Genomic DNA, 23,942 nt, shown 5'->3' with positions numbered 1-23,942 from the left:
AGAACCTGGTATTTCTCAGCTCACTTGGCCTTTTGCCCTTCTGCTACAATTATTTCCTTCTGGAACGATTAGTGCATGTTTTATGGATATTTGCGTTGAACTGGGTGACTCACAGATATTTCCAAAAGAATTTTTAAGTTAGAATGCCACTTAAATGTAATTACCTTTTGTCACCATTGTTGTCCACATTAATTCAGATTCAGTGATGAAGTTAAACATTACCTAAAATGAAAAAGGTGGTCTCTGAATTTAACTCCAGGGCCAGAAGTAGGAAAAATGTGTCCTTTACCACGTTGGAGGAGAAGAAAATATCATAAACATGTTCATTTATTTTTACCTTTCTCTCCTTAGAAATTCACACCGGGACAAAATCCACACCAGGGAAGGTCTCCTCCGCCTGGGGTCCTCGGTCACCTTGCTTGGGCCCTGTCTCCCCCCCACTCACCGCTTGGCCATGATGCCAAAACACCTTGCACATGTCAACCCCTCTCCACGCCTCCCTGTCTACCCACCGAGTTTCTCCAAGGGCAGCCCAGGGATCTGCGTCTGATCAAGTTCAGACCCTTCCCGACTCCCCTGCCTGCCCCCCTCCTCACCACAGCCCGAGGGGCAGAGCAGGTGGGGTGGCCCCAGAGCCTGCCTTTCATCACCTGGCACCCCCCGGCCCCCTCTCTGTTCTCCCACCTGGTCCCCGCCTCCCAGCCCCCAGCTCGCTCTGTCCCTCAGACTGATTTCATCCTCCCTCCGTCTGAAAGGGCCCTCGGGTCCTTCCACAGCGTCGGGGAGGGGTCTTCTCGCTCCTCGGGACCCACAGCACGTCCTCTGTCTGAAACCTACTTCCGCACGTGTCCTATTGTCCGAGCCGGGCGGTGAGCCTCTGACACGGGGGGCCATTTCTCATGCTCCGTCTAGAACCCTACATTCCACGGATGTTCAGGAGACGCCTCCGATGGAAGGAGTGATGGGAAAAAGGGAAAAGGTCGCGAAAACCTTCCTACTTTCTCATCAGCTATGCACCGCAAGGATCCCCGTTTCACTATCGCACCTGGTTGTCTGCCTTGCAAACGTTGGTTTGGAACCAAATAGAAGTGTTTTTATTTTTTTTAGGAGTTTCGTTATTTATTTTGAGAGAGAGAGAGCACAGGAGGGGCAGAGAGAGAGGGAGAGAATCCCAAGCAGAGCCCGGCACGGGGTGGGGACGGGGGCCCAACAGGGGGCTCGAACCCACACACCATGAGATCATGACCGGAGCCGACATCAAGAGTCAGACCCTTAAGCGGGTGAGCCACCCAGGTGCCCCCGAGGCATTTTTAAAACAGAAGGGGAAAATGGGCACCTCTTTTGCTCAAGGTGTACCTGTGGCCATACCACAGACAGCACGTATCTCTGGAGTGCTCAGAATATTCCAGGCCGTGGTCTCAGCAATTTACACGAACCACCTCTACTAATCCCCTGACCGGTCCCATGATGCAGTACTGTGTTATTCGACAAATAAAGACATTGAGAAGTTCTTTTTTTTTTTTTTAATGTGTATTCATTTTAGAGAGAGAGAGAGAGAGAGACAGAGAGGGAAGGGCAGAGAGAGAGGGAGACCCAGAACTCAAAGCAGGCTCCGGGCCCCGCCCTATCAGCACAGAGCCCAACTCGGGGCTCCAACTCATGAACCCCGAGATCACGACCTGAGCCAAAGTCGGACTCTTGACCGACTGGGCTCCCCGGGCGCCCCAAAGCCATCGAGAAGTTCTAATGCCAGGCACTCTAGCTCCGGAATGTGAGGGCTTCACCAGCTTCCAGCCCCGCCTCACAGAGCTCCAAGCCCTGGTGATGTCAGCGTGGAATCAGAGGAGCCCGAGAGCTACCACGAAGACGAAAACATTGGTTTATGACTGGTGTGTTTCCTCACCACCCCCTCCTCCAAAACCTCTGCCCCAAACCTGTTTGGCCTCCTTGCTCCCCGGCTGTCAGTGACAGCACCATTCACCTAATCACCTAAGCAATAAATCGCCAACTCCTCCCAATCTGTCATCCAACATCTCCGTCACTCAGCCCTGGCGGTTCCACCACCAAGGACCTCTCTGGCCGGTCTCCAATCCTCTGATGACATAGTCGCTGCCCAGCCCCGGTCCTCATCACCACCCTCCCGGTGGGTGCAAAACCACTCTCCTTTCCAAGCATCTGTCCCGCCCCTGCCAAGTATTTCCGCCAAAACAGATCTGATGCCACTCGGAGACTCGGCACCCTGCGATGGCTTCTGTTGACAACAGCCTGATAGCTTAGTCTGGGAGGCCCGTGAGAGTGTGGCTCCCTCCAGTGCAAGCGAGGGGTCCCTGAACAGCCATGACATCTCACACCTCGGGGCCTCTGCCCGTGCTGTGTTCCCTGCCGGAAATGCCCTCCCTTGTCTCAGAAGACCCCTTATTCGTTCTTTACGACCCTGCTCAAATGCCACCCCCCACCTTTCCCCACCTCAGCTCTCCCGGGCAGAATCCGTCCTCCCCAAAGCACGTGACACACACCTCCATCAGGGCATCTACAACATCTGTGCTGACGTTCCCGGGTCTCCAGGAGGAACGACTTGCGCACCAGACCGCGAGTTAGTCGTGAGTACGTGCACCCGCGGGCTGGGTAGGAGATTTTTGAGGGGAGGAAACTACAGCTCTTATGTGAAAAATAGAGCTCACAAGGATTAAAAATATGCAGGTGACAATGCCAAAGAGGAGCCGTGTGTAGGAGACGTCCTGCATCTAATCTGGAATCATGAGGCTCGTTCAACTGACTTCTACCTGCCACCCACCAGAAACTTGTTAGGACCCCTCTTCTTTGGCCTTTTCAATACAGTGCCGGTGCATCTGTTTTGCTTTATTAAGGATCACATGCCTTTTTAAAAAAAAAATTTTTTAACGTGCATTTATTTTTGAGAGAGAAAGAGAGAGCATGAGCCAAGAGGGGCAGAGAGAGAGGGAAACACAGAATCTCAAGCAGGTTCCAGGCTCCGAGCTGTCAGCACAGAGCCTGACGCGGGGCTCAAACCCGCGAACCATGAGATCATGACTTGAGCCGAAGTCCGGTGCTCAACCGACTGAGCCACCCAGGCGCCCCTGGGATCACATGCCTTTGAGGAAGCACTTTTTGTGTTTTGCTCGCTCCGTGTAGGTGTTAAAAGCCAGCCCTCTGATCTCCCGTCTCAGAGTAGTGTCCCCATCTGCTGATCCCCACAATGGCCCCAGAGTAGGGTCACCTGGGAGTTTTGTGATGCCCTGAGGAGTTTTACTGAGAGGACGAGGAACTTCATTCCATCTTTCCTTCCTACCGAGGGAGGACAATCTCTCTCTCTCGTAGTAGTCGAATGTGGTGAGAGGCTACAATTTTAAGTGGATAGTTTATAACGAAGGCGTTTTACCACTCATAACCTTTTCTTCAGCGAGTAAAGTATGCAAATGTGAGCCGGCCAGCCGAGGACAGGCCTTCCTTCCCCTCCCGAGCCTGGAGCGCTTTCTGGAGAAGGCCGCAAAGCATGATGGCTCCCCGCCCCACTCGGCGTTAGTCACAGGCAAGGGAGGTTTACCGAAGGGTAAGGCCAGTGTTTCCAAGCCGAGGGCTTTCTGGCAGCTGTGGTGCAATGTTGAGCCTTCACTGGAATGATCGATCTCCATGAAGCCAGAGGAAAAGAATGTGAGATATCTGGGTTCCAGTTGCCAGCAAGAGGGTGACACCCAGCCTGACATCGCTCTTCTGCCTCCATTCAGAAACGGGGAGAGAGTCTGGATCAAGGCCCAGGTATTTAACAAGACTCACCTGAGACTGCAGTCATGCTGGCAGAACAGGCAGACATGGAAGGGAAGGGGCGAAGCCTCCTTGAACAGGCGCATTCAGGGCAATGACACGAAGGACCTCTGAAAACAGAGCGTCGGATACCGAAAAGCGGAGAGAGGGTTCTGCGAGTCCCCATGTTGTCTAAGTTTGAGGATCAATTTAGGGAATAATCCAACCCGATCCTGGAAGCCAGAGGCTGTCACCAGAAGCCCCAGCCATGGCTCTGCCGCATTTAAAGTGTCCAGGCTGCTTTATAATGGGGCCACAGGCTGCACCCAGAATATCGGGCAGAAATGCTCTCATATCGGGACCACGTAGAAGGGAAAGTGTGGGATTTGGAAACAAGGGTCTGGGTTCAAGTCCCAAAATTCCCGAGTAGGAGACTCTAAAAACATCACTTGATCTCTCTGGACCTTGCTTCTTCATCTACAAGGTGGGCATAACCCTGTCTACCTCAAAGGCTGGTTTTAAGTCAAAGGAGCTCAGGTATGTGGTCGATGAGTACTGCCCAAAGAAGGCTAATGTCCTCACCATCCTGAATAACAATTATCGATACTATATAATACGCTTATTGCTATGCTAGATGATGAGGTTTTTAAAATATATATGAGATACAGTTTATGTCCATTAAGCGGCTTATATAATACGGTGAGGGACAATGGGAAGTCGGGACGTTTAATATTTATTGAATTCCAATAGGTCTGGCATTGTTTGAGATACTTTTCACGAGACAAAACAAATGGATCCCTTGGTGGTAGGAATCAGTGTCTCCCATTCCCCAGTTGTGGAAACTGAGGCTCAGGGTTACGTAACTTTCCAAAGTCACAGGGCTGGGAGGCAAGGGCGGGGATTCCATACTCTCCCTTCTATGCCCCGTATCTCTAGAGTAGAAGACTTTCCTCTCACAGCAGACACACGGTGACACAGCACAGACACAATGGCTCTGGTACACCGGGTGGGACTAACTCGGATGTCAGGCACAAAGGCTCTTCCGTTGCAATTACTGAGATGTCTCTTCCATATGGGCTGTTTCATCAGAGCGAGGTCCCTGCATGTGATGAGCCCTGCAAATGGCTTGTCGGGTGATGGCGAGGTGGCATAGCCAGCAAACAGGCACCTGGAGACCCTGGACTAGGTTCCCGACCACCTAATCTCCCAGGAAGACGGAGGCCCGCTGTCACGTGTCTTTGCGCCGGGCATTGTGTGAGATTCTTTAACTACGTGATGTTATTTAACTCCACAGAACTCGATGCCGTTTTCCTCATTTCACAGATGGAAACACTGAGGACTGGCAGGGAGATAGACTGCTTAAGGTAAAACTGTGAAGCCGATCTGAGATTTGAATTCAGACCTGATTGACTTAAAGCCATCCTCTCAAACTCATGCAGAGCTGAGTTAACTGAAAGGCAGAGCAGCTTGTGATGTGCAGTTTAACAAAGGGATGGCCGAGGCTCCGCGGGAGCAGTCCAAGTAGGATGGGAAGGACGCTTGCAGGAGATGGCCTTGGAGGTGGCCGTGAAAGCAGAGGCGGGATGGGGGCGGTGAGGTAGAGAGAAGGAAAGGAAAGGCGGAGGCAACCGAGGGCCCGAAATTGCAGGACACATTCGGGGAACACGGTGATGGGGTCCAGGGCCCTGGGGCTTTTAACTGGGACAAACTTTAGAATGTACGTCGGGGCCAGATGGCTAAGGAATTTAAATGCCAGGCTCCGGAGGTGGGACTTCAGTTCTGTAAGCTGTGGGTAGCTAACATCAGATCTCTTAACAACCATTCTTGCAGTCACGAGACCCTGGAGCTGGAAGGGACCAGATGACCAGCTCAACCTCTTCCTTTTTCTGAGGCCCGGAAAGCACGAACTCCACTGAGCTCAGTAGAACCTGGGCTGGAGCTCTCTCAGTCTACTCGGCTCTGCCTCCTTACCTCCACAGTCCCGACTCGGAAGCCCACGGCTTGAGGAAGTGCCTCAAAGACCCTCCTTCTCTTAAAAAAAAAAACACACAAAAAAACCAAAACCACAACCCCATCCGTTAGCGAAGAAGAATTATTGCCAAACAAATAAAAAGATCCTAAACCTCACTCGTAATTTTAAAAAATGCAAATCAAAACAATGAGATGCTAGTTTTCATCTAACAGACTGGCGAGGCTGAGTTTGAGAATGCCCATCATTGGTGATTCAGCCTGTCCCGATAACCCGTTGGTTGGAGTCTAAATGGGGCGACCTTTTGGAAAACGCTTTGGGAAGATCCGTAAAGATTGCAACTGTGCATATGTCTTTTTCATAGAAGTGCAATTCTAGGGATTTAGCCTAAGCTCAGACTCAATCAAGTGTGCAGAGTGCATAGTTAGATGTTTGGTGCAGAATGTTTGCAATTGTGAAAAACTGGGGAGAAAGACCCTAATTGCCCACCCATAGAGTCTCATTATCACATATCAATACAAAGAAATAATATGCAGTCATTTTTTAAATTTTCATTATTTTTTAAATTATTTTCAATATTTTTTTTTGAGAGAGAGAGGGAGGGGGGAGGGGCAGAGAGGGAGACACAGAATCTGAAGCAGGCTCCAGGCTCTGAGCTGTCGGCACAGAGCCCGACGAGGGGCTCGAACCCACGAGCTGTGAGATCATGACCAGACCTGAAGTTGACCGCTTAACCCACTCAGCCACCCAGGTGCCCCATGCAGCCATTTTTTTTCTTAAGTTCAGTAGATGTGTATGTGCTCACATGGAAAAGGTTTAAGACATAGGAGAGGGAAGGAAGCAAGCTGAGAGTTGGGCTGTGCGCAGTATGAATACCATTTGTGTAAGAAAATAAAACATACGTATGCTTGTAGATACGTGGGCATTACCTAGTAAGATCCCCAAACACCGTTCACAGAGATTATCTCTGGATGGAGGAGGGAGGGACTCTGTGCTCTAAACCCTCTGTGTTACTTAAATTTGCGTGTAGTTTTTCCTTTATGTCTCCCTTTCTTTTCTGCTTTTTTTTTTTTAACTATGACCACATAGTATTTTTCTAACTTAAAAAAATAGTAAAAAAAAAAAAAAATAGAGAAGGTATTACCAACAGATAGGTGGAGAGCTCAGAGGTAAGGATTTTAACTTCTGTTTTAGAGAACTCCTGGAGACAAGCTCAATAGCCTATATGAAAATTTATAAAAACAGACCCAATGTTTTGTTTTGTTTTGTTTTGTTTTTTTATCAATACCTCTAGGGTCTAAGAACCTCGGGCCCTTACTATTTTTGTTTTTGGTTATATGGTTTGATATTCACTTGTCCCATATTTATTTTGTGCCTACCAAATACCAGGCACTGGGAGTGAAGCACGAGGCTTTTAGTCCTCTGTCTCAGGAAGGCCACGTAGATCAACCCCGGTCATGGTCAAGAAGGGAAGAGAGGCAGAACCGATGCCTGCGGGTTCAACGAACGCTTACTGGATAGTTCCTGTGTGTATACCACGAGGCTGGGGACATACACGCGAAAGCGATACAACCCCCGCCCTTTCTCGAAGAGCTCCCACTATGGTGGGGACAGATGCAAAGAGAAAATCACATACTACAGACAGAATGTGGTAAATGCGGTAACGGGGTGACACAGAAGGGACTGTGGGGATGCACAGGACACTTAACCCAGCCTAGGAGGTCAGGGAAGCCCCGCCGGAGGAAAGGGGAGTCCTGGCCGAGTCTGGAAGGTTGAGTGAAGTTGGCCGAGTGCGGAGCGGGGGAGCAGGGGATTGGGGGCACGGGGTGGTTCTTAGTTCTGTGCATCGGGAGGAGAACAGCAAAAGGGCAGGTTGAGCTATTCATCTACACACCCCGCTACGGAGTTTGCACTTTATCTGGAGTGTACTCGAGTGACACGATCTCACATGTGTGCTTTAATAAGGTTCACTCTGGCCACCTCTGGAAATGCAGCAGAGGGAGAAGTCGAGGTGGGGACAATGCCCAGCTGGGGTTGCTTCAAGCCGCGCCAACTCTGATGATTTCCACCAATATAAAGACCCCGGTGGCCTCCCTGTTTCTAAATCCTCATCTTTTGTGGCCTCCTGGCAACATGTGCCCCAGCTGACCGCACCTTCCTCCTGTCTCACTTTCTGCACCCAGCTCCCACGAATCCATTTCCCTCCCACCTCGGCGATCTCCCCTCTTTGGCCCCCTCTGCTGGATCTTCTTCTTCCCAGCTTTTCTGCACTGGGGGCTCCAGGATCCCCTGGGGGGCCTGCTGTGTCCTGCCCCTGCAGTGGAGATTCGTCTTATCCCCAGGCTTTCAAGACCATCTCTGCGCTGATGACTCCCAGATGTCCTTTCGGCCCCCTCTTCCCTGGACCCCACAGTCACATCCAACCCGCTCTTCCAGCTTTTACCCAGAAACCTCGTAGCGGTCTTCGACTCTCTTCTTCTCATACTTCACATCCAACTGTCAGGAAATCCTGCCGGCTCTACCTTCAGGACACATCCAGGCACTTCTCACGGCTCGACTCCACCACCCTAGGCCGCGCGACTATCGTCTTCGGTTGGGACTCCCTGCTCCCATCTTTGTGCTCCTACCGCCCAGGTTACTTAAAGACGTGAGGGAGATCAGGTCACTGCTCTACTCCAAAGCCTCTGTCTTAGTAAAAACCAAAGTCCACACACCTCTCCCCCGTCCTCCTGCTTTGTCCTCCTCTGGTCACCGGTCTCCAGATGTCCACTGTCCACATCTTTTGCAAAGGTGTGCCTGACCCACTCCTCCCCCACTTCCTCGAAGGCCTTTCCTCCTCAGGCCTTCCAGCCCCAGCTCCACCCCGTGCTCTCCAGCTGCCTGCTTTTTCTCCCGCAGAACTTGCCCGTCTCATGAGCACGGTTTCCAACACACCTTACTCATACTGCTTATTGTCTGTTACCCCCTAGGATGCTGAAGGCAGGCAGGGAAATCTGCTCACTACCTCCACATCTAGAACAATGCCTGGCATACAGGAGTTCTCCCTACACTTGTTGAACGAGCCAGCTGACCCTGGAGCAGGGAACTTCCGCTCAGAAGGACCATTGGGGCCGGGGTAGGGGTGGAAAGGCCGGAAATGCTGGAAGGTTCAGCAGTGGGTTAGGGATGGAGCCCCAGGAAGGAGCTCTGCGGGGGTGGGGAGGGGAGTGAGGGGTGAAGGGGTTGAAGCCCAGATGGGGATTCTGAGAGGGCTAAGAGGTGCGCAGGGACTAGAGGTGATGGGGGGCCAGCAGTGAGGTGGGGGCGCAGGAGAGGGGGAGGGGCAGGCACTTGGGACCAGGAGGCCAGGACGAGGCTGATGCCGCCACTCGGCAGGTCCTCACCCAGGGCTCACGAGGGGAAACAACGGTTAGACGGGCAGTTGCCCAGTGGCTGTCACATAGCGGACACTAGAAGATGGACGCGCAGAAGGTTCGAAAGCCCGACAGCTGCGGTGGGCACGGCGAGGCCGGAGACATCTGAGCTTTCTCAGGCCACAGCCAGAGGCCTCATAAATAAATGGACGCGGACTGAGAGGCGGCACGAAGGCGGGGCGCTTCACAGACCCGGGGAGGGAAAGGTGCCCGAGGCAGCCGAGCTGCGGACCGCGGACGGGGTGACTCCATCACTGGAGCCGCGGAGGGCTTCGGTGGGCTAGCGGGGAAGGAAGGACCCCCAAGGCCCGAGAAGGACCCCCAAAGCTTGGCCGGTCCCTCAGGTGAGCCGCCGAGGGCTGCGACCTCGGCGCCGGGCGGTGGGCACGCGGAGGGCGGCGGAGGGGCGGAAGGTGCGCGCCTGCAGCCGCGCGGCCAAGCCAGTCCCCGGCCCGAGGCAGGCCGAGAGCGCGGGGCGCGCCGCACCTACGCGGCCACGCGGAGCGGCGGTCCCCGCCCCGGCGGCCCGCGCGCTGGCCAATCAGGCGGCGCCGCCGGCCTCCCGGCCCCGAGGCCCCGCCCCGGGCGGGCGCGCTGCCAGCCAATGGGCGGTCGAGCCCGGGCGCCCAGAGCGCGCAGCCCGCGCCGAGCCGGCTCAGAGCGAGAAAAGCGAACCCAACCCGTCGGGGCCGCCGCTCCGGACCCGCCGCCGCCGCCGCCGCCGCCGCCGCCGCCGCCTCCTCCCCCCCGGATCGGGTGTACTGTCCCAACCCGAAAGTCCAGTTCTGCGGCCCGGCAGCGGCGAGCAAGCGCGATGACACAGGAGTACGATAAGTAAGTGAAGCGCCGGCGCGCGAGTCCGGCCGTGCGGCTTCAGGCCGCCGCTGCGCGCCGGGCCGGCCGCACCTGCCGCGAGGCCCGGCGAGGCGAGGCGAGGCCCGGCGGGCGGGCGGACGGAAGGACGGACGGGGGTGTGAGGCCGGGCGCGGGGCGAGGCCCGGCGGGCGGGGTCGAAGCCGGCCGGCCGGGCTGGGGGCGCGTCTCGCCGACCACTTTCTTCGCCGCCGCCGCGGCCTCTGCCCTTCAGCACCCCCTCCCCCGCGCCTTTGTTCCTCCGAAGCCCCCGGGGAGACCCTTGCCTTGGGGACTCGATTCCGGAGAGGACAGCTCCCTGCTCGGCCCCCCTCCGCCTCGGCGGCACCACCCCGCGGGCGCGCCCCCATCTCCGCTCGGCTGGTGGCCCGGGTGCGGGGAGGGAGATTCGTGGTGCCGCGCCTGTCGGGCTGTGGCCGCGACGCGTGGACCCCCCCCCCGTGCCCCCCTCCCCCGAGCGGGGTCGCGTTTGCTCGGGGGGTGGGGGGGACTCGCTCCCCCGCTGAAAGGTAGATGTCTCGGGTAATCAGTCCCCTGTCGCCCAGCGGTCTCCTGCCTGCAGTCCGCCTGCTAGAACTTCCGAGAGGAGAGATTTAGGGAAAAGTTGAAGTGCTCTGGTGTCCTGGCATCTTTTTTTTCCCCTTGGCTGGCTGTGTGAGAGAGAAAATTGTTGTAGGAGTTATTTTGCCACTTGCATCATTGATGGTAATTACAGATTACTGTAATTAAAAATCCTCAGAAAAGATCAGGAGGATGAAATCGTCGAAATCAGGGTGATAAACAGAAAAGTCCTGGGCTAATATGTCTTTTGGAGTTTGTGATTAAAGAAATATTTTTGACCCGTGCAAGGTGGTAATGTAAGATGTTAACATTAAGGGACACGGGGTGAGGGATATTCCTGTATTTTCTTTGCAGCTTTTCTGTAAATATAAAATTGTTCCGAAATAAAAAAAGTTTTAAGAAAAAAGTGAATGGCACCAAACGAATGGGTATATTTCAGATCAGTAAATCCAGATCAGACGTATTCCTTCCAGGTTGTAACTTACGTGTGCTCTTTTTCTGATTGAGGGGGTTAGATTGTGTATGGGAGATCTTAAATGGATTAACCTGGTGTTGTCCATTAAGTGATCACTTGAAATACATTTCAGAAATCTTGGAGAGCTCATTGGTGAAGGGTTTAAGACTTCCCCAAGGCAGTGAGGGCCCTTTAGGGACTAGCACCTGCCAGTGCCCGGCTGTCCTAGGAGGAAGTAGACTAAGACAGGCAACTGGGGACTGTTTGTTTCTTGACTTCGGGTTTAGATAAGGCAAATTTCCAAAGCTAAAATTTTGGCCTCTGGCACGCTTTGGAAATGTAAGGCACCTACCTTCAGGGTGATCCCAAACAAAGCCATTTGCAAAAAATACTTTCTGTTGCCTGGACAAATTTGGGATGGGGGTGGGAGAAGAAGGGAAGCTGAAAAACTAGCAATACGGGAATTGAATGAGCCAAGTGCTGTCATAATCTTCTGGAAGTAGCTATTACACTATTAATAATAGCTTAGCCATGCCCCAGTAAATCACCTCAAGATAGCACTGATTGAGTAGTTAACACTCCGCTCGGAATGGTGTAGGCAGTGCCCTTTTGTATGTGACGTGTTTATTTCTTGTGCGTGTGAGATTTCAATCCACTCCTGCATTTCTAAGCAAACTGCCTCGTTGAGTTTGTTTTGTGTTAAAATAGTACATGCACCACCTCGAGTCTTCTTTTCCTGCGAAATGTAAGCTCCTTGGATTTTATGCCTAGACATGAGTTTAAACCACTGACTTTGAAAGAAGACCTGATTTTGAGGTTACGTGGTCGGCCCGTGTCCCCACCCCTTTTCAAAGATGTTCTCCTTTCTCAAAATCCGTATCTGCTTTTAAAGGGCCTGGGTGACTGCCAAACCCTAACCTGTGTTGATTACTTGAAAAGATAATCAATCTTTCTACATTCACTTTTAGAGTAGGCAGGTCACCTTTAGGCCATTTAACATATTTCATTTGTGTGTTGCAATGAGGCCTGATCCTTAAATTTGCTTGTTAGAATAGTGATAATTCAGAGCCGTTTTGAACATTAACAGGTTTTTGGTGGGTTTTTTTTTTTTGCCCCTTCAACTTCATTTTGCTGGAGTGAGTGTTCCATTTTTTCTCTTTATTGACTTATTAAATAGCGCCAACCGAACAGTTGTTGAGACTGTTTACATTTCAGGGTTTTGGAATCAGTCATGTTTGTTTTAATCTTTAAAATTAAATCTTCTGTAAGACTCTACTAAGATCTCCGTTGATTTTTCTGGATTTGTCCCACCAAACGACAGTGTTGAAACGAAACCGTTCTTGCCCGGTGTGAGAAACTAGAAAAGATTTTTAAAAACAAGATTTCCCACCTATTTTTTTTGAAAAAGCTCCTTTCGTTCAGTGGCTTTATTTATTGTCGTAGATTCTCAAGTGTTTATCTCTGAGATAAACAGTTAACTCCCATGCCAGAAACTTATGCCTCCTTATTGATTTACAGTCCCCTTTGGCCACATTCCATGCTCAATCTGCTGGGAATCAGTAGAATATTCTAACTTTCTCATATACCCCGGAGGATTAAGCGAAGTTTCCCTTTTTCTTTCCGCCCCCTCCTCCTCTCCCCCTTCTTTGTGGGTAGGAAGGTTTTTAAGGCATGATATCAACAGGAGAAGGAAGGAAATAACATGTAGCAGCATGATGATCGAACCACGTATACTCTTCTTGAGGAGGGTACAGTCCTGATCGGAGAGGTCTGAAGGGAGTGAATGTTCTGTTTTGCCTGACTTTGTCCTTGTGTTTGTTTACTTAAGTGTTTGAATAGCCTGACATTTTCTTAGAGCATTTTTTTGTTTTGCTTCGTTTTGCCAAACACCAGATCCTGGGTGACAGGTACAGGTAAACCGCCTAAGGTTTAGGTTCCCTGGCTGCCTAAATACCTCGCGTCTTACTGGGTGACCCCTCGGCGTGCATGTAAGTGGGTTGTCTCCTGGTCTTGTCTTCATTTTCTTTGCCAGGGCGGGTCGCTGATGAAACACTAAAGAACAAAGCTATTTGATTGGAACGGCAAGGAATTGGTTGTTTGGGTCTTGAAAAATGAGCTTATGGTGCCTTGCGGTAAAAAGCGCGATGTACATACACGTGTTTCTGATTTCTCCGAAGCAAACGGCCGGTGTTGGTTCTTCAGAACGAAGCACTTTATCCACAGCGGCGCTCCTACACTAGCGAGGATGAAGCCTGGAAGTCCTTCCTGGAAAACCCTCTCACCGCAGCAACCAAAGCAATGATGAGCATCAATGGGGACGAAGACAGCGCGGCCGCCCTGGGCTTGCTCTATGACTATTACAAGGTGGATTCGCCTCCTCTTTTACAAACCTAACAACAGTCCGAGATGCACTTGCTTCAGCAGCATATAAAACAGTAATTTGCTGGCAGAGTGTAATGCAAGTTGCTTCTCTAGTGACTATAAATAGTCTAATGAGTACTTTGGCTTACTGTGGTTCAAAGCTGAAAAGGGACGATCATAGAATCAAAGGGTTGTTTTTGCAGTGCGTGCAGTAGCCCGCTGTGCTAGCTCTATCTGAGAGGCGAAGCTGCCGCAGAAGAAAATGGTAAGCTGTGTCGCATCGAGATTGAACGTTTTACCAAAGGTACTTCTTAGTGCCCTCAAGCAGAGACCGTGGTCCATTTACCTGCGCTCCAGCCGACATTCTGACGCAGTCAGAGTGACGTCCTTTTCCTTACGTGACATGACAGAGCTTTTGATTTGCTTGTAGGAGTCGTGAAGGGAAAAAAAAGCTAGTTTCTAGTCTTGGACTTGCTTGTTCTACGCTCAGGGTATATCTCGTTGCCTATTTCTATCGGTCAGTCCTAATTAGATATCATTTATCCTCTGCCTGAAGTCTTACGTGGTGTTCCTACCTGGAGATTGGCATCCTGGTCGTCGTCCTCATAATACTAGCCACCGCTTACTGATCGTCTGGGTCACACGCTAGACGTGTTACCAGCACGTGTGTTCTTTTTGATCCCTCCAGAAAGCCTCCAAAATATGTGTTACTATCCCTATTTTGCAGATGGGAAAAAATTAAGTCCTCAGGTCACACAGCCAGGATGCGTAGCGGCCAGGGTCTCAGTCCCGGTCTGGATTGTGCCAAAGTCACCCTCTTCAGTATGCCGTGCCGTCTCCCCTGGGACACACTTTGCTTCCTGTATTTACTTTGGCATTTTTCTCTCTGCCCAACGATAGTATGTGGAGATGGCCATACGTTACAGTTTGGTTTTGCCCTGTTTTTTCGTTTTTAAAACTTCCAAAGCCATAGGAAACTTACATTTGGTTGGAAAATTAACCCCCAGATACAGTCACCTAGATTCACCAGTTGCTTGCCTTCTGTTCCCTTCTGGCACTGTATTCTTTCCGGAATACGAGAGATGCAGAGGGGACAAAAGCAAAGAAGATAGTTTGATTATGGTCGCCAAATAGAGTGGGACCTAAACGCAAGATTTAATTATTTTCTTATGTGAGGCTGTGTATCCGACATGTTGTGTTTGAGAGGCTGAGGTAAGATTTGTTTTGTTTTGTTTCCTTTGAATATGAAGGGAAACTTGTGCCTCGGGATGCTGGAAGAAATCTTTGCCTGGGAAGTGTAGCCGAAGAATTCCTTTAAAGTGGAGCTTATGATGTATCTGTTCTCCTTACGGCTTGTTTTATTGACTCAATCAGTATAAAAAATCATAAGTTCCTAAGTATTATGAAGTTTGAGGTTACATATTTTTTTAGGTTTTTTTTTTTTTTTTGTATTTATCTGGAGAGGGAGAGAGAGAGGGAGTGCGCACACAAGCAGGGAAGGTGTAGAGAGGGAGAGAAAGAGAATTCCGAGCAGTCTCTGTACCGTCGACCCAGAGCCCGATGCGGGGCTTGATCTCACAAACTGTGAGGTCACGACCTGAGCTGAAACCGAGAATCGGAGGCTTAACTGACTGAGCTACCCAGGCGCCCCAAGAAGTTTCATGTTTGTAACTGAAATTTTGAGAATGGGAAAACACCAGCAAGTTTAGTGGCAGAAAGACGGATGTAATAATACTGATTGTAGTGCTTGAATATGTGTATGTTTTAAATATAGGGTCCTAGAAGTATCTTACATCTTAGGGGGAGATAAATCATCACGTCTGTACTGTAAAGGTGACAATCTTATGTCTGTATGTCAGACTTCTTATGATAGGTGTAGGGTGATTTTCTTTTCTAAATGAACTGATGAGTCTGAGGGGTTTTTTCTGCATTTGATCTGAAAGGTAGGGCAATGGAAAGGAGCGGCGAGAACACCGCTAGAGTCCAGTTGGGTTTTCAGTCTTCTTGTTTGTTCCATCACGTGGATAAATGGGTAACACCGGGCCAGTGGTTTTTGTTTAAGAGATGAGCCCAAACTCAATGACAGATTGAATTTGTGCTGCCCTGAGTTTATTTGGCAGCTAAAGAATCGTTGGCTTTTGCTTATTAACCTGGTGACCAGAACGTAAGCTCTTGGGGGCAGACGCTGCCTTCATCGCGTCGTCCCCACAGCCTGGCATCGGGTGGGCGGTCTGGTAGACCCTGTGAATGGTTGAACTTCACTGAAAAATAAAAGGCTGTGTCTATACTCCACTAAGTGAGAACTGAATTGTCGTCTCGTGTGTTCATATCTAAGGTTCCAAGAGAGAGGCGATCGTCAACAGCAAAGCCAGACGTTGAGCATCCAGAACCAGATCACAGCAAGAGGTAATGTCTAATAGCATAAAATCCTACTCTTGAAAAATGCCAGGTTTCTGCGAAAAGAAGACTGGGAGTTTGTTTAAACGAGAAAGCTCTGGTGGAAGAGATAGGGGACAATTATGATTCTGTCGCTCTGAAAAGTTACCAGGTTCTTTAGACATAGTTGCCTTTTCTGGAAAACAAAGCATTAACCCTCTTTTCCTGTGGAGGGATGTTTTTAGTAAGAACGGAAGGGGAAGGGACGTGTTTGCTTATCCTCTTTGAGGTTCTCTCAAAAAAGGTGTGGCTTAATGCAATGGTAGGGGTCCTTTTAAAGAAATTAAGTAGCCAGCAATCTTGAATAATTGCCTAAGCAAAACTTAATGAAGTAGCTCGTGTTCCCAATTCGTGTTGAAGTTATTTTGAAAACATTTTAGGTTAAAACTTCTAGAAAATTAAGGCTTCGCTTTGGCCAGGAAAAAAAATTAAATACACCTTTTAAATTTCCCTGTGTTCTATTAGTAATAGAGGAGTAAAACATGTTTAAAGAAAGAATGACCACTCAGAATCCCACCGTCTTGACGATTTCTTTATTTACTATTTGGGTGTGTGTGCACATTTTATGCGGTTGTGGTTGTATTCACAGATCGGATTTGATAGTTTGGGTTCTGCCTAATCCCTTCTGTGAGTGTTTTCCACGTTGCTGTTTTAATCGTCATAATTACCCTTTGGAGAAGGGCTGATGGCTTTTATTATGTTACTCTTTATCATGGGCATTTTCAAACAACAGAAGTAGAGAAATGATATAAACCCACATACGTCATTCCTAGCTTCAGCGGTTACTGACGTGATTCCTCCTGTTTGATCTACTCTTCCCTGTTCTCCAACTGTTAAATTCACTTTGTATTTTATTTGTTTTTTGCTGTAGTTATTTTAAAGCAAAACTCAGTGTCCTAACATTAAGTCCCTGTCTAATTTTTTTACTACCACGAAGGCTTACTGACCCACTTTCTAGATCGCTGTTTCCTTTTTTCTTTCTTGAGGATTCTTGGGAGTGAATTTACGGTTCGAGGTTTGAACATTTCATTGATCATGCTCTTTTCTGCAAAGGTCAGCCTGTATTGTTTGAGGGGGCTTTGAAAATTCACGAACTGCGCCCTGGACGGGAAATCATCTTCTGTTGCCCAGGGTAGTAATTAAAGCAAAAAATAATTTCATGCAAATTTATCTACCTGTACGGTGTAACCGTAGGTTTTCTTGTGATGGTAGAGAGAGCCGCGTAAGTGTAGGTACTAGGGAGAGTGGTGGCCGAGTAGGGACAGTTCATACTTGGCGAACCCTTGTGCACCAGGCATTATTAGACACGATCTGGTGTGCCGTCTCATTTCATCTCGCCACGACCTTGTGAGGATAGATACCCCTGTTATCCCCGCTTTAGAGAGGAGCACGCAGTTACAAAGAGATGAGATAGCTTGCTAAAGGTCGTAGAGTTTGAACCAAGGCCGTCTGACTCTGGAACCGGTACTTGAACCGTCTTCTGCTCCGGCCATTAGGTTTGTATCTTTGAGCTTCTAATGGGATAGGATAATTTTATCAGGATTATTGAGAATAAAGAAAACTGCGAGGTGTCTGTGTTTCAAATGAAATTTTACTTAATACTTTTGGATTTTACTTGACCGATGACTATGAAGTCTTTTTTTCTTTCTCTAGTAATGGAATGTCATTGGCATTTTCTATTTATGTGGTTCTTCCCCAGTATTGTAGTATTGTTATTATTATTATTATTATTATTATTATTATTATTATTATTGCTGCACAGGACCCAGCAGCCCACTGCCGTTAGGAACAGTTAAAAATTGTCAAAGAACTGTATCGGCATTGAATTTGAAAACACAGTTTTCTTTTCTTTTCTTAAAGAAACAGCATACCAAGTGTGACTGAGCAGTCCCTCGTTTCTGCTGGAGAAAACAGAGTGCAAGTACTAAAAAATGTGCCATTTAACATCGTCCTTCCCCATGGCAACCAACTGGGCGTTGATAAGAGAGGCCATCTAACGGCTCCCGATACAACAGTCACTGTCTCCATAGCAACGATGCCTACCCACTCCATCAAGACAGAAACCCAGCCCCATGGCTTCGCTGTGGGAATCTCTCCAGCAGTGTATCATCCTGAGCCCACTGAGCGGGTGGTGGTTTTCGACCGGAACCTTAACGCTGACCAGTTCAGCTCTGGTGCTCAACCCCCAAATGCTCAGAGGCGAACTCCAGACTCTACCTTCTCAGAGACCTTCAAGGAAGGCGTTCAGGAGGTACAGGAAATGAAAGCATCTTCCTAAGACATTTGTGTGTTTGTATAAGTATTGAGTTCCACCTCTTCCTTGTTACGTAAGCTTGAAACTCAGCTTGAAATGAATGGATTAGGAACAAAAGATTTTTTTTTCCTAAGAGAAAAGGCCCATGGGTATAATTTGTAAACTAAACCTACAAAACCAGAAATGATTATCAAGGGCACATGGCTAATCTTACCAGCATTTGAGTTAACAATTATGATTTCAGCTAAGTGATTTGTTGGAGAAAGGGAACCCCGGGCATAATCTTCCATCGACAACAGAGATCTCCACATAAGTCTCTTCTCAGCTTTTGTCCTAGACCAAAACAAGATTCCTGCAATTGCTCTTAACATAAAATGATTTATCATGGACTTGCTTGGTCTCTCTCGGTTGGTAGTGTGGTCAGGGAGGCAGTGGGTCTTGATGACAAGTGCGGTGTGTGAAATTTACAAATTAACCCCCAAGGCTTCTGGGGGGTTTTGTGGCGATGAACACCTGTCAGGTAAAAATTAGGGACTGAAGATGTTCGAAGCCATCTTTAACGTCTCACGGGGGACAGGAGCATCTGTCTGCTTATGGAGTTAAGGACTAGAATAGTAGCGTTTTCCGAGACAACGCACCGATCCATCCAGCCACGGTACAGACCTGATACTGTATCTTCGCTTGGTACGATGATTCCTAAAAGTCATGAGATTTTGGTTGCAGATTCTAGAGTTTGAACAGAAGTGAGATGTGTGGGAAAGATGGGAAAAGGGAATAACGTAGCACTCTGTGGGAGTACCCGCGGAGATTGTCCCCGTCGGATTGAGTGGCATGTAACATGGGTGGGTATTTTTCTTTCTTTTTGGTTTTCTCTTTACATCTTTTGTAGAGTGAAAATTTTTATTTTAAAATGAATATTGAATGAGCAGTGGGTTGCTGTAAGCCACATACTCCTGTGCTGTACCGGATATTGGTCTTTAGTAAGCCTGATAACCAGTTAAATAGTTGTGGCTTATTGCATTGATATTTCAGGTTTTCTTCCCCTCGGATCTCAGTCTGCGGATGCCTGGCATGAATTCAGAGGACTATGTTTTTGACAGTGTTTCTGGGTAATCGTTGTCTTTTAATTTGATTTTTAACTTTCAGCTCTTACGACTTTTTTGTTAATCTGATACTGGAAAATCAGAGGTGGCTTTGGTGTGCTTTCACCTGTATCTCAACTACAGTTACTGTGGTGTCATCTTTGCTCGAGTCCGTTTAACCTTGGAATCTGTACTGTGTTTCACATTTCCTTAATTCTTGGTGTTGGTGCTTTTCCTTTCCTTCGGTTTCCTTATGTGATGGCTGCAGAATGGAATCTAAAAGAAGAGGTGAGGGGATTCAACTAGATCTCCGAGCTCCCTTCTGTTTGCAAGAGTGTGTACTTCTGTGAGAATTTAGGAACACCATCAGGTGGATAAAGGCTTTTATTCGTGATTAGGCTCACTAGCGGTAAAATAAATGAGGTCAGCTTTCTTCTAACCTGACAACCTCTTCTTTTAAAACCTCACGAGATTGTGTCACACACTGGGAATATGAGTATCTTCCAAATGAATTGTGGAAATGTAAAAACACCTCCAGAGGGTTTTTAAAAGAGCTTAGGATTTCATTTTATAATTTCGTTCTTTGCAGTTTTTGGTATGTTGTCTTTTGAAGCGAACCCCGTTTGTTTGAAAGCCTAGGATTTTGTGGGAATTGAGACTTCCCTTAGAGACCTGCCTCAAGGAGCGGGAGTCACAGACTCGAATGCCTTTAGGATCTCAGATAGGGGTCGCCACCCTTTTTCTGTAAAGAATCAGATAGTATATATTGAAGCTTTGTGGGCCTCCCAGCCTCTGTCGCAACTGCCCGGCTCTGCCACTCCAGCACAAAAGCAGCTGCAGATGACATGTAAATAAAGGGTGTGGTTGTGGTCCATAAAACTTGATTTATAAAAATGGGTGTAATTTTCGACATCTGGCCTAGGAAGGTTATTGAACACCTTTAGGGAGATTTATGCGTGTTACTTTAAGGTGGTAGGAAATGTAGGGAATCGTGGAATGCCCATCTAGACATTAAATTGCAAGCAAAACCAACAAAAAAAGTGCGGTGCAGACCACATCAGATTTCATCAGAGGGCTACCAGCCACCTGTTTGCAACCTTTGCAGTGTCTTCTGGTTGCAACCAGATTGGCAACATGTCTTGGGAGATTTCCTTCCAAAATCCTTTTTTGGTCACGGGTATCTTTAGTACCCTTTGCTTCCCAACTTCGAATTTTTAACGTTACTTCCTAGAATCTCTAGGAGGCATTTTGTAGCCCCACATAGGAGAGATTGAAGGATTTCCGTGTCGCTAAAGACAACCTTTCTCGTGGAAGAAGTACCAGTGCCACTTATGATGTGACATAGTCAGTTGGATGTTTCCTGGTAGTCGCCTGTTGGCATACATCCACACTGAAGCGTTTCAGGATTGAGCTCAAGCATAAAGGAAGCTTCCCAAAGAGTGGCTTAGAGATCTGTGACTTTTGTTTCATTCTTTAGGAACAACTTTGAATATACCCTAGAAGCCTCAAAGTCGCTTCGACAGAAGCCAGGAGATAGCACCATGACATACCTAAACAAAGGCCAGTTCTACCCTGTCACCTTGAAGGAGGTGAACAGCAGCGAGGGCATCCAGCGGCCCATCAGCAAAGTCCGAGTAAGTTCTGCTCTCAGTTCTGTTCTCTAGGAAAGCTAGTCAGAGCTTAGCATTCCCCAGTCTGAAGAACATCAAAATGAAGATCTAAAATTGCGGTTTCAGGGGCGTCTCGGTGGCTCAGTCGGTTGAGCGTCCGGCTTCAGCTCAGGTCACGATCTCGCGGTCCGTGGGTTCGAGCCCCGCGTCGGGCTCTGTGCCGACAGCTCGGAGCCCAGAGCCTGCTTCCCATTCTGTGTCTCTCTCTCTCTCTCTCTCTGCCCCTCCTCTGCTTGCATTCTCCTCTCTCTCTCTCTCTCTCACTCTCTCAAAACTAAATAAACATTTACAAAAAAATTAAAAAATAAAATAAAATAAAATGGCGGTTTTAAGCCTTCCCTGTAAAACATAACACTAAGTTTTCCGAAAGATCCTCGCCTCCCCCTTCAGTGTCTTCATGTTATAATGCCTTCTCTTTCGTAGAGTGTGATCATGGTGGTTTTTGCAGAAGACAAAAGCCGAGAAGATCAGTTAAGGCATTGGAAATACTGGCACTCCCGACAGCACACAGCTAAACAAAGATGCATTGATATCGGTAAGTAGCTCCGGAGCCCGCTTTTATTCCCAGAGGTGCACGCATCCAGTTTTCTGATTCCAGTTATTTTTGGCAGTGACCGGCTTCCTGCCGAAAGCATTTGAATTTTTATGCCAGCTACTGATCTGTTCCAAACCCTGTCCTCGGCCTCCTGGAATCAGTGCTCTTAACCTTACTTCCTTCATGAGGACATGTGGCCCGTGCAGTGGCTGTCCACATGACACCGGGACCGGAGGCTGTGTAGCCTGCTCACGCGAGCGTGCCCTGCTCTTTGGTCTGCGGAGTTTTTGAGGTGAAATGTGTTCTCGAAGAGATTCCCGATCATTTGTAAATGATAGTAAGGTGGACAAAAACCCTAAAGAAACAAGTAAAAGGAAAAACGGCTGGCGTGCACTTCCCTGACAGTGTCCCCTGGTCGCATGTTGAAGTGCACCGCTAGACTCTTCCGTCTTCAAAGAGACCCGGAGATGCGTCACTTGGGGTGTAACAGCAGACCTGTGCAAATCCATGTTTAATGAAGTGGCTTTATGAGAATGAATGCCTGGTCTCTTGCTGTGTATATAAGTTTCATATAAAACCATTATCTATATCGCAAGATGGCTCTTAACCTGAGTGTTGCTGCTGCTTTTTTTTTTTTTTTTTTTTTTTTTGTCTTTTTTAACTTTCGTGGTCTCTTTTCAGAACAGTGAAAAGAACTGAGTTCTGATCTTGGCTCTCGGGGCCAGTTTCGTGACCTTGGGACAGTTACTGAAACTTTTTAATCCTAAGTATCTTAATTTTGACATAAGGGGAAAAAATTAAATACTACATTGACTTGCCTCTATCTTAAGAGCGCTGTGATTTTTTTTTCTTCATTTTTTGAACGCTTTTCAACCCAACAAAATGTTAAATTAAGTTTTTCAGAGGTGATAATATGAAAAACCAAATCGTACTTTGAACTGCTGTAATCTCGTGCTGGAACCAGAAATCACAAATTTCTCTCTCTCGTCACTCATATAGCCGACTATAAAGAAAGCTTCAATACCATCAGTAACATCGAGGAGATTGCGTATAACGCCATTTCCTTCACTTGGGACATAAATGACGAAGCAAAGGTAGGTAATGGAGTTCAGGGCCTTTTCTGTTTCCAGCTTCGTGAGGAAAAGTGGGAGGAGTTTAATGATTTGACAACTGATCTTTTTCTCTCTTTTTTTTTTATGGTTTTACACGTTTTCATTCTTTTTTTTTTTTTTTTTAATTTTATTTATTTATTTTGAGAGAGACAGACAGCATATGTGCGTGTGGACGCGCGGGGCAGAGAGAGAGGGAGAAACAGACTCCCAAGCAGGTTCCGAGCTGTCGGCGTGGAGTCCGGCGCGGGACTCGATCTCATGAACCGTGAAACCATGACCTAAGATGAAATCAAGAGTCAGATGCTTAGCCGACCGAGCCACCCAGAGCCCCTTCGTGTTTTCATTCTTTTGCTCGGGAATAGGAGAATAGGCTCGGCTAAGAAGATAGGTTCTAGCCGTTCAGTCGTGCCGTGCATGGAAAGGAGACAAGACTTTGGGAGGAGAAATAGCCACTGTGTCATCAGCGGTGCCCTCTCTTCCGCTGGGTCAGCGTCAGCTGGGTGGTTGACTTCCTCTCTCTTCAGCATTGTACATTTTCTGAAGTACAGCTTCTTGCCAGATGCTCTGAAACTGCCCTTGACCCCTCTCCGTCCCCTGAAAAGAACCACACGTGGCGCAGCACGCGAGCCCGCGGGGTGGGTGGGAGCCTGTCACTGCACGCTGTGCGGCGTGGAGCCTGACGCCTCATTCTCTGTGCTCCGTTCCCTCATTTGCAGAGCTCATACCTGCCTCCTCTCTCCTGCGGGCACGTCGTGGGCTTATTCAAACGGTGCCTCTGTCGGAGCTTCTTCAGAAAGGCCCTTAAATACAAGTTGTTGGTAGCAGTGCTCTCGTATCGTTGCTCTCAAATACAGCTCGTGGAAGGTTCTCCTCTCTCGGGGTTTTAAAGTGAAGAATTACCTCCGATTCACGTGGTCATTTGGATCATTCTTTTTTTTTTTTTTTTTTTTTTAACGTTCATTCATTTTTGAGGGACGGAGCGCGAGCCAGGGAGGGGCAGAGAGGGAGACACAGAATCCAAAACAGGCTCCGGGCTCTGAGCTGTCAGCACAGGGCCCGAACCCACGAACCTCGAGATCGTGACCTGAGCCGAAGTTGGACGCTTAACCGGCTGTGCCGCCCAAGCACCCCTGGATCATTCTAATTGGAGTTCTGGGCCCTTTTAAGAAAAATTAAACATATTCTCAAGTCCTTTCTGCCCTTCCCACAGATTCCTTTTAGAATAATCCCTCTTTCACTAAATTATTAGAGTTTGGGTATTTATTTTTTTCTTTGGATTAGTTTAAAAATTGGGAGCTGAGGCAACACGAGAAACATAAAATTTTTGGACAGTTAGTGTAAATCCGCTCTTTACTATTTGTTGCGCTTTTCTACGTCAAGGTCCCGGTATAAACCGAGGATAACCTTCCTGTCCTTCTCAACCTCTTTTTGTTTTTTGTTTGTCTGTTTACTTTATTCAA

The 23,942-nt window shown here is 48.3% G+C and overlaps 1 protein-coding gene across 3 annotated transcripts in view; it reads left to right on the top strand.

Annotated features, from left to right (window-relative positions):
- Positions 1 to 9,815: 9,815 nt before the first annotated feature.
- GRHL1 (grainyhead like transcription factor 1) overlaps positions 9,816 to 23,942 on the top strand; it is a 55,906-nt gene continuing 41,779 nt past the window's right edge. The window contains exons 1-8 of one of the 3 annotated variants that reach the window (XM_019452279.2): positions 9,816 to 9,978; positions 13,210 to 13,396; positions 15,729 to 15,799; positions 17,690 to 18,080; positions 19,116 to 19,192; positions 20,643 to 20,799; positions 21,259 to 21,370; positions 22,370 to 22,464. In XM_019452279.2, the coding sequence (XP_019307824.1) occupies positions 9,959 to 9,978; positions 13,210 to 13,396; positions 15,729 to 15,799; positions 17,690 to 18,080; positions 19,116 to 19,192; positions 20,643 to 20,799; positions 21,259 to 21,370; positions 22,370 to 22,464 (1,110 nt within the window). In that variant the 5' untranslated portion in view covers positions 9,816 to 9,958. The other 2 variants (XM_019452275.2, XM_019452289.2) reach the window with 2 other exon arrangements.

The sequence above is a fragment of the Panthera pardus genome, unplaced genomic scaffold, assembly GCF_024362965.1.
Source record: "Panthera pardus isolate Hobbes unplaced genomic scaffold, ASM2436296v1 HiC_scaffold_26, whole genome shotgun sequence".
Classification (NCBI taxonomy): Eukaryota; Metazoa; Chordata; class Mammalia; order Carnivora; family Felidae; genus Panthera; species Panthera pardus.
This window is presented reverse-complemented; position numbering and strand designations above follow the sequence as displayed.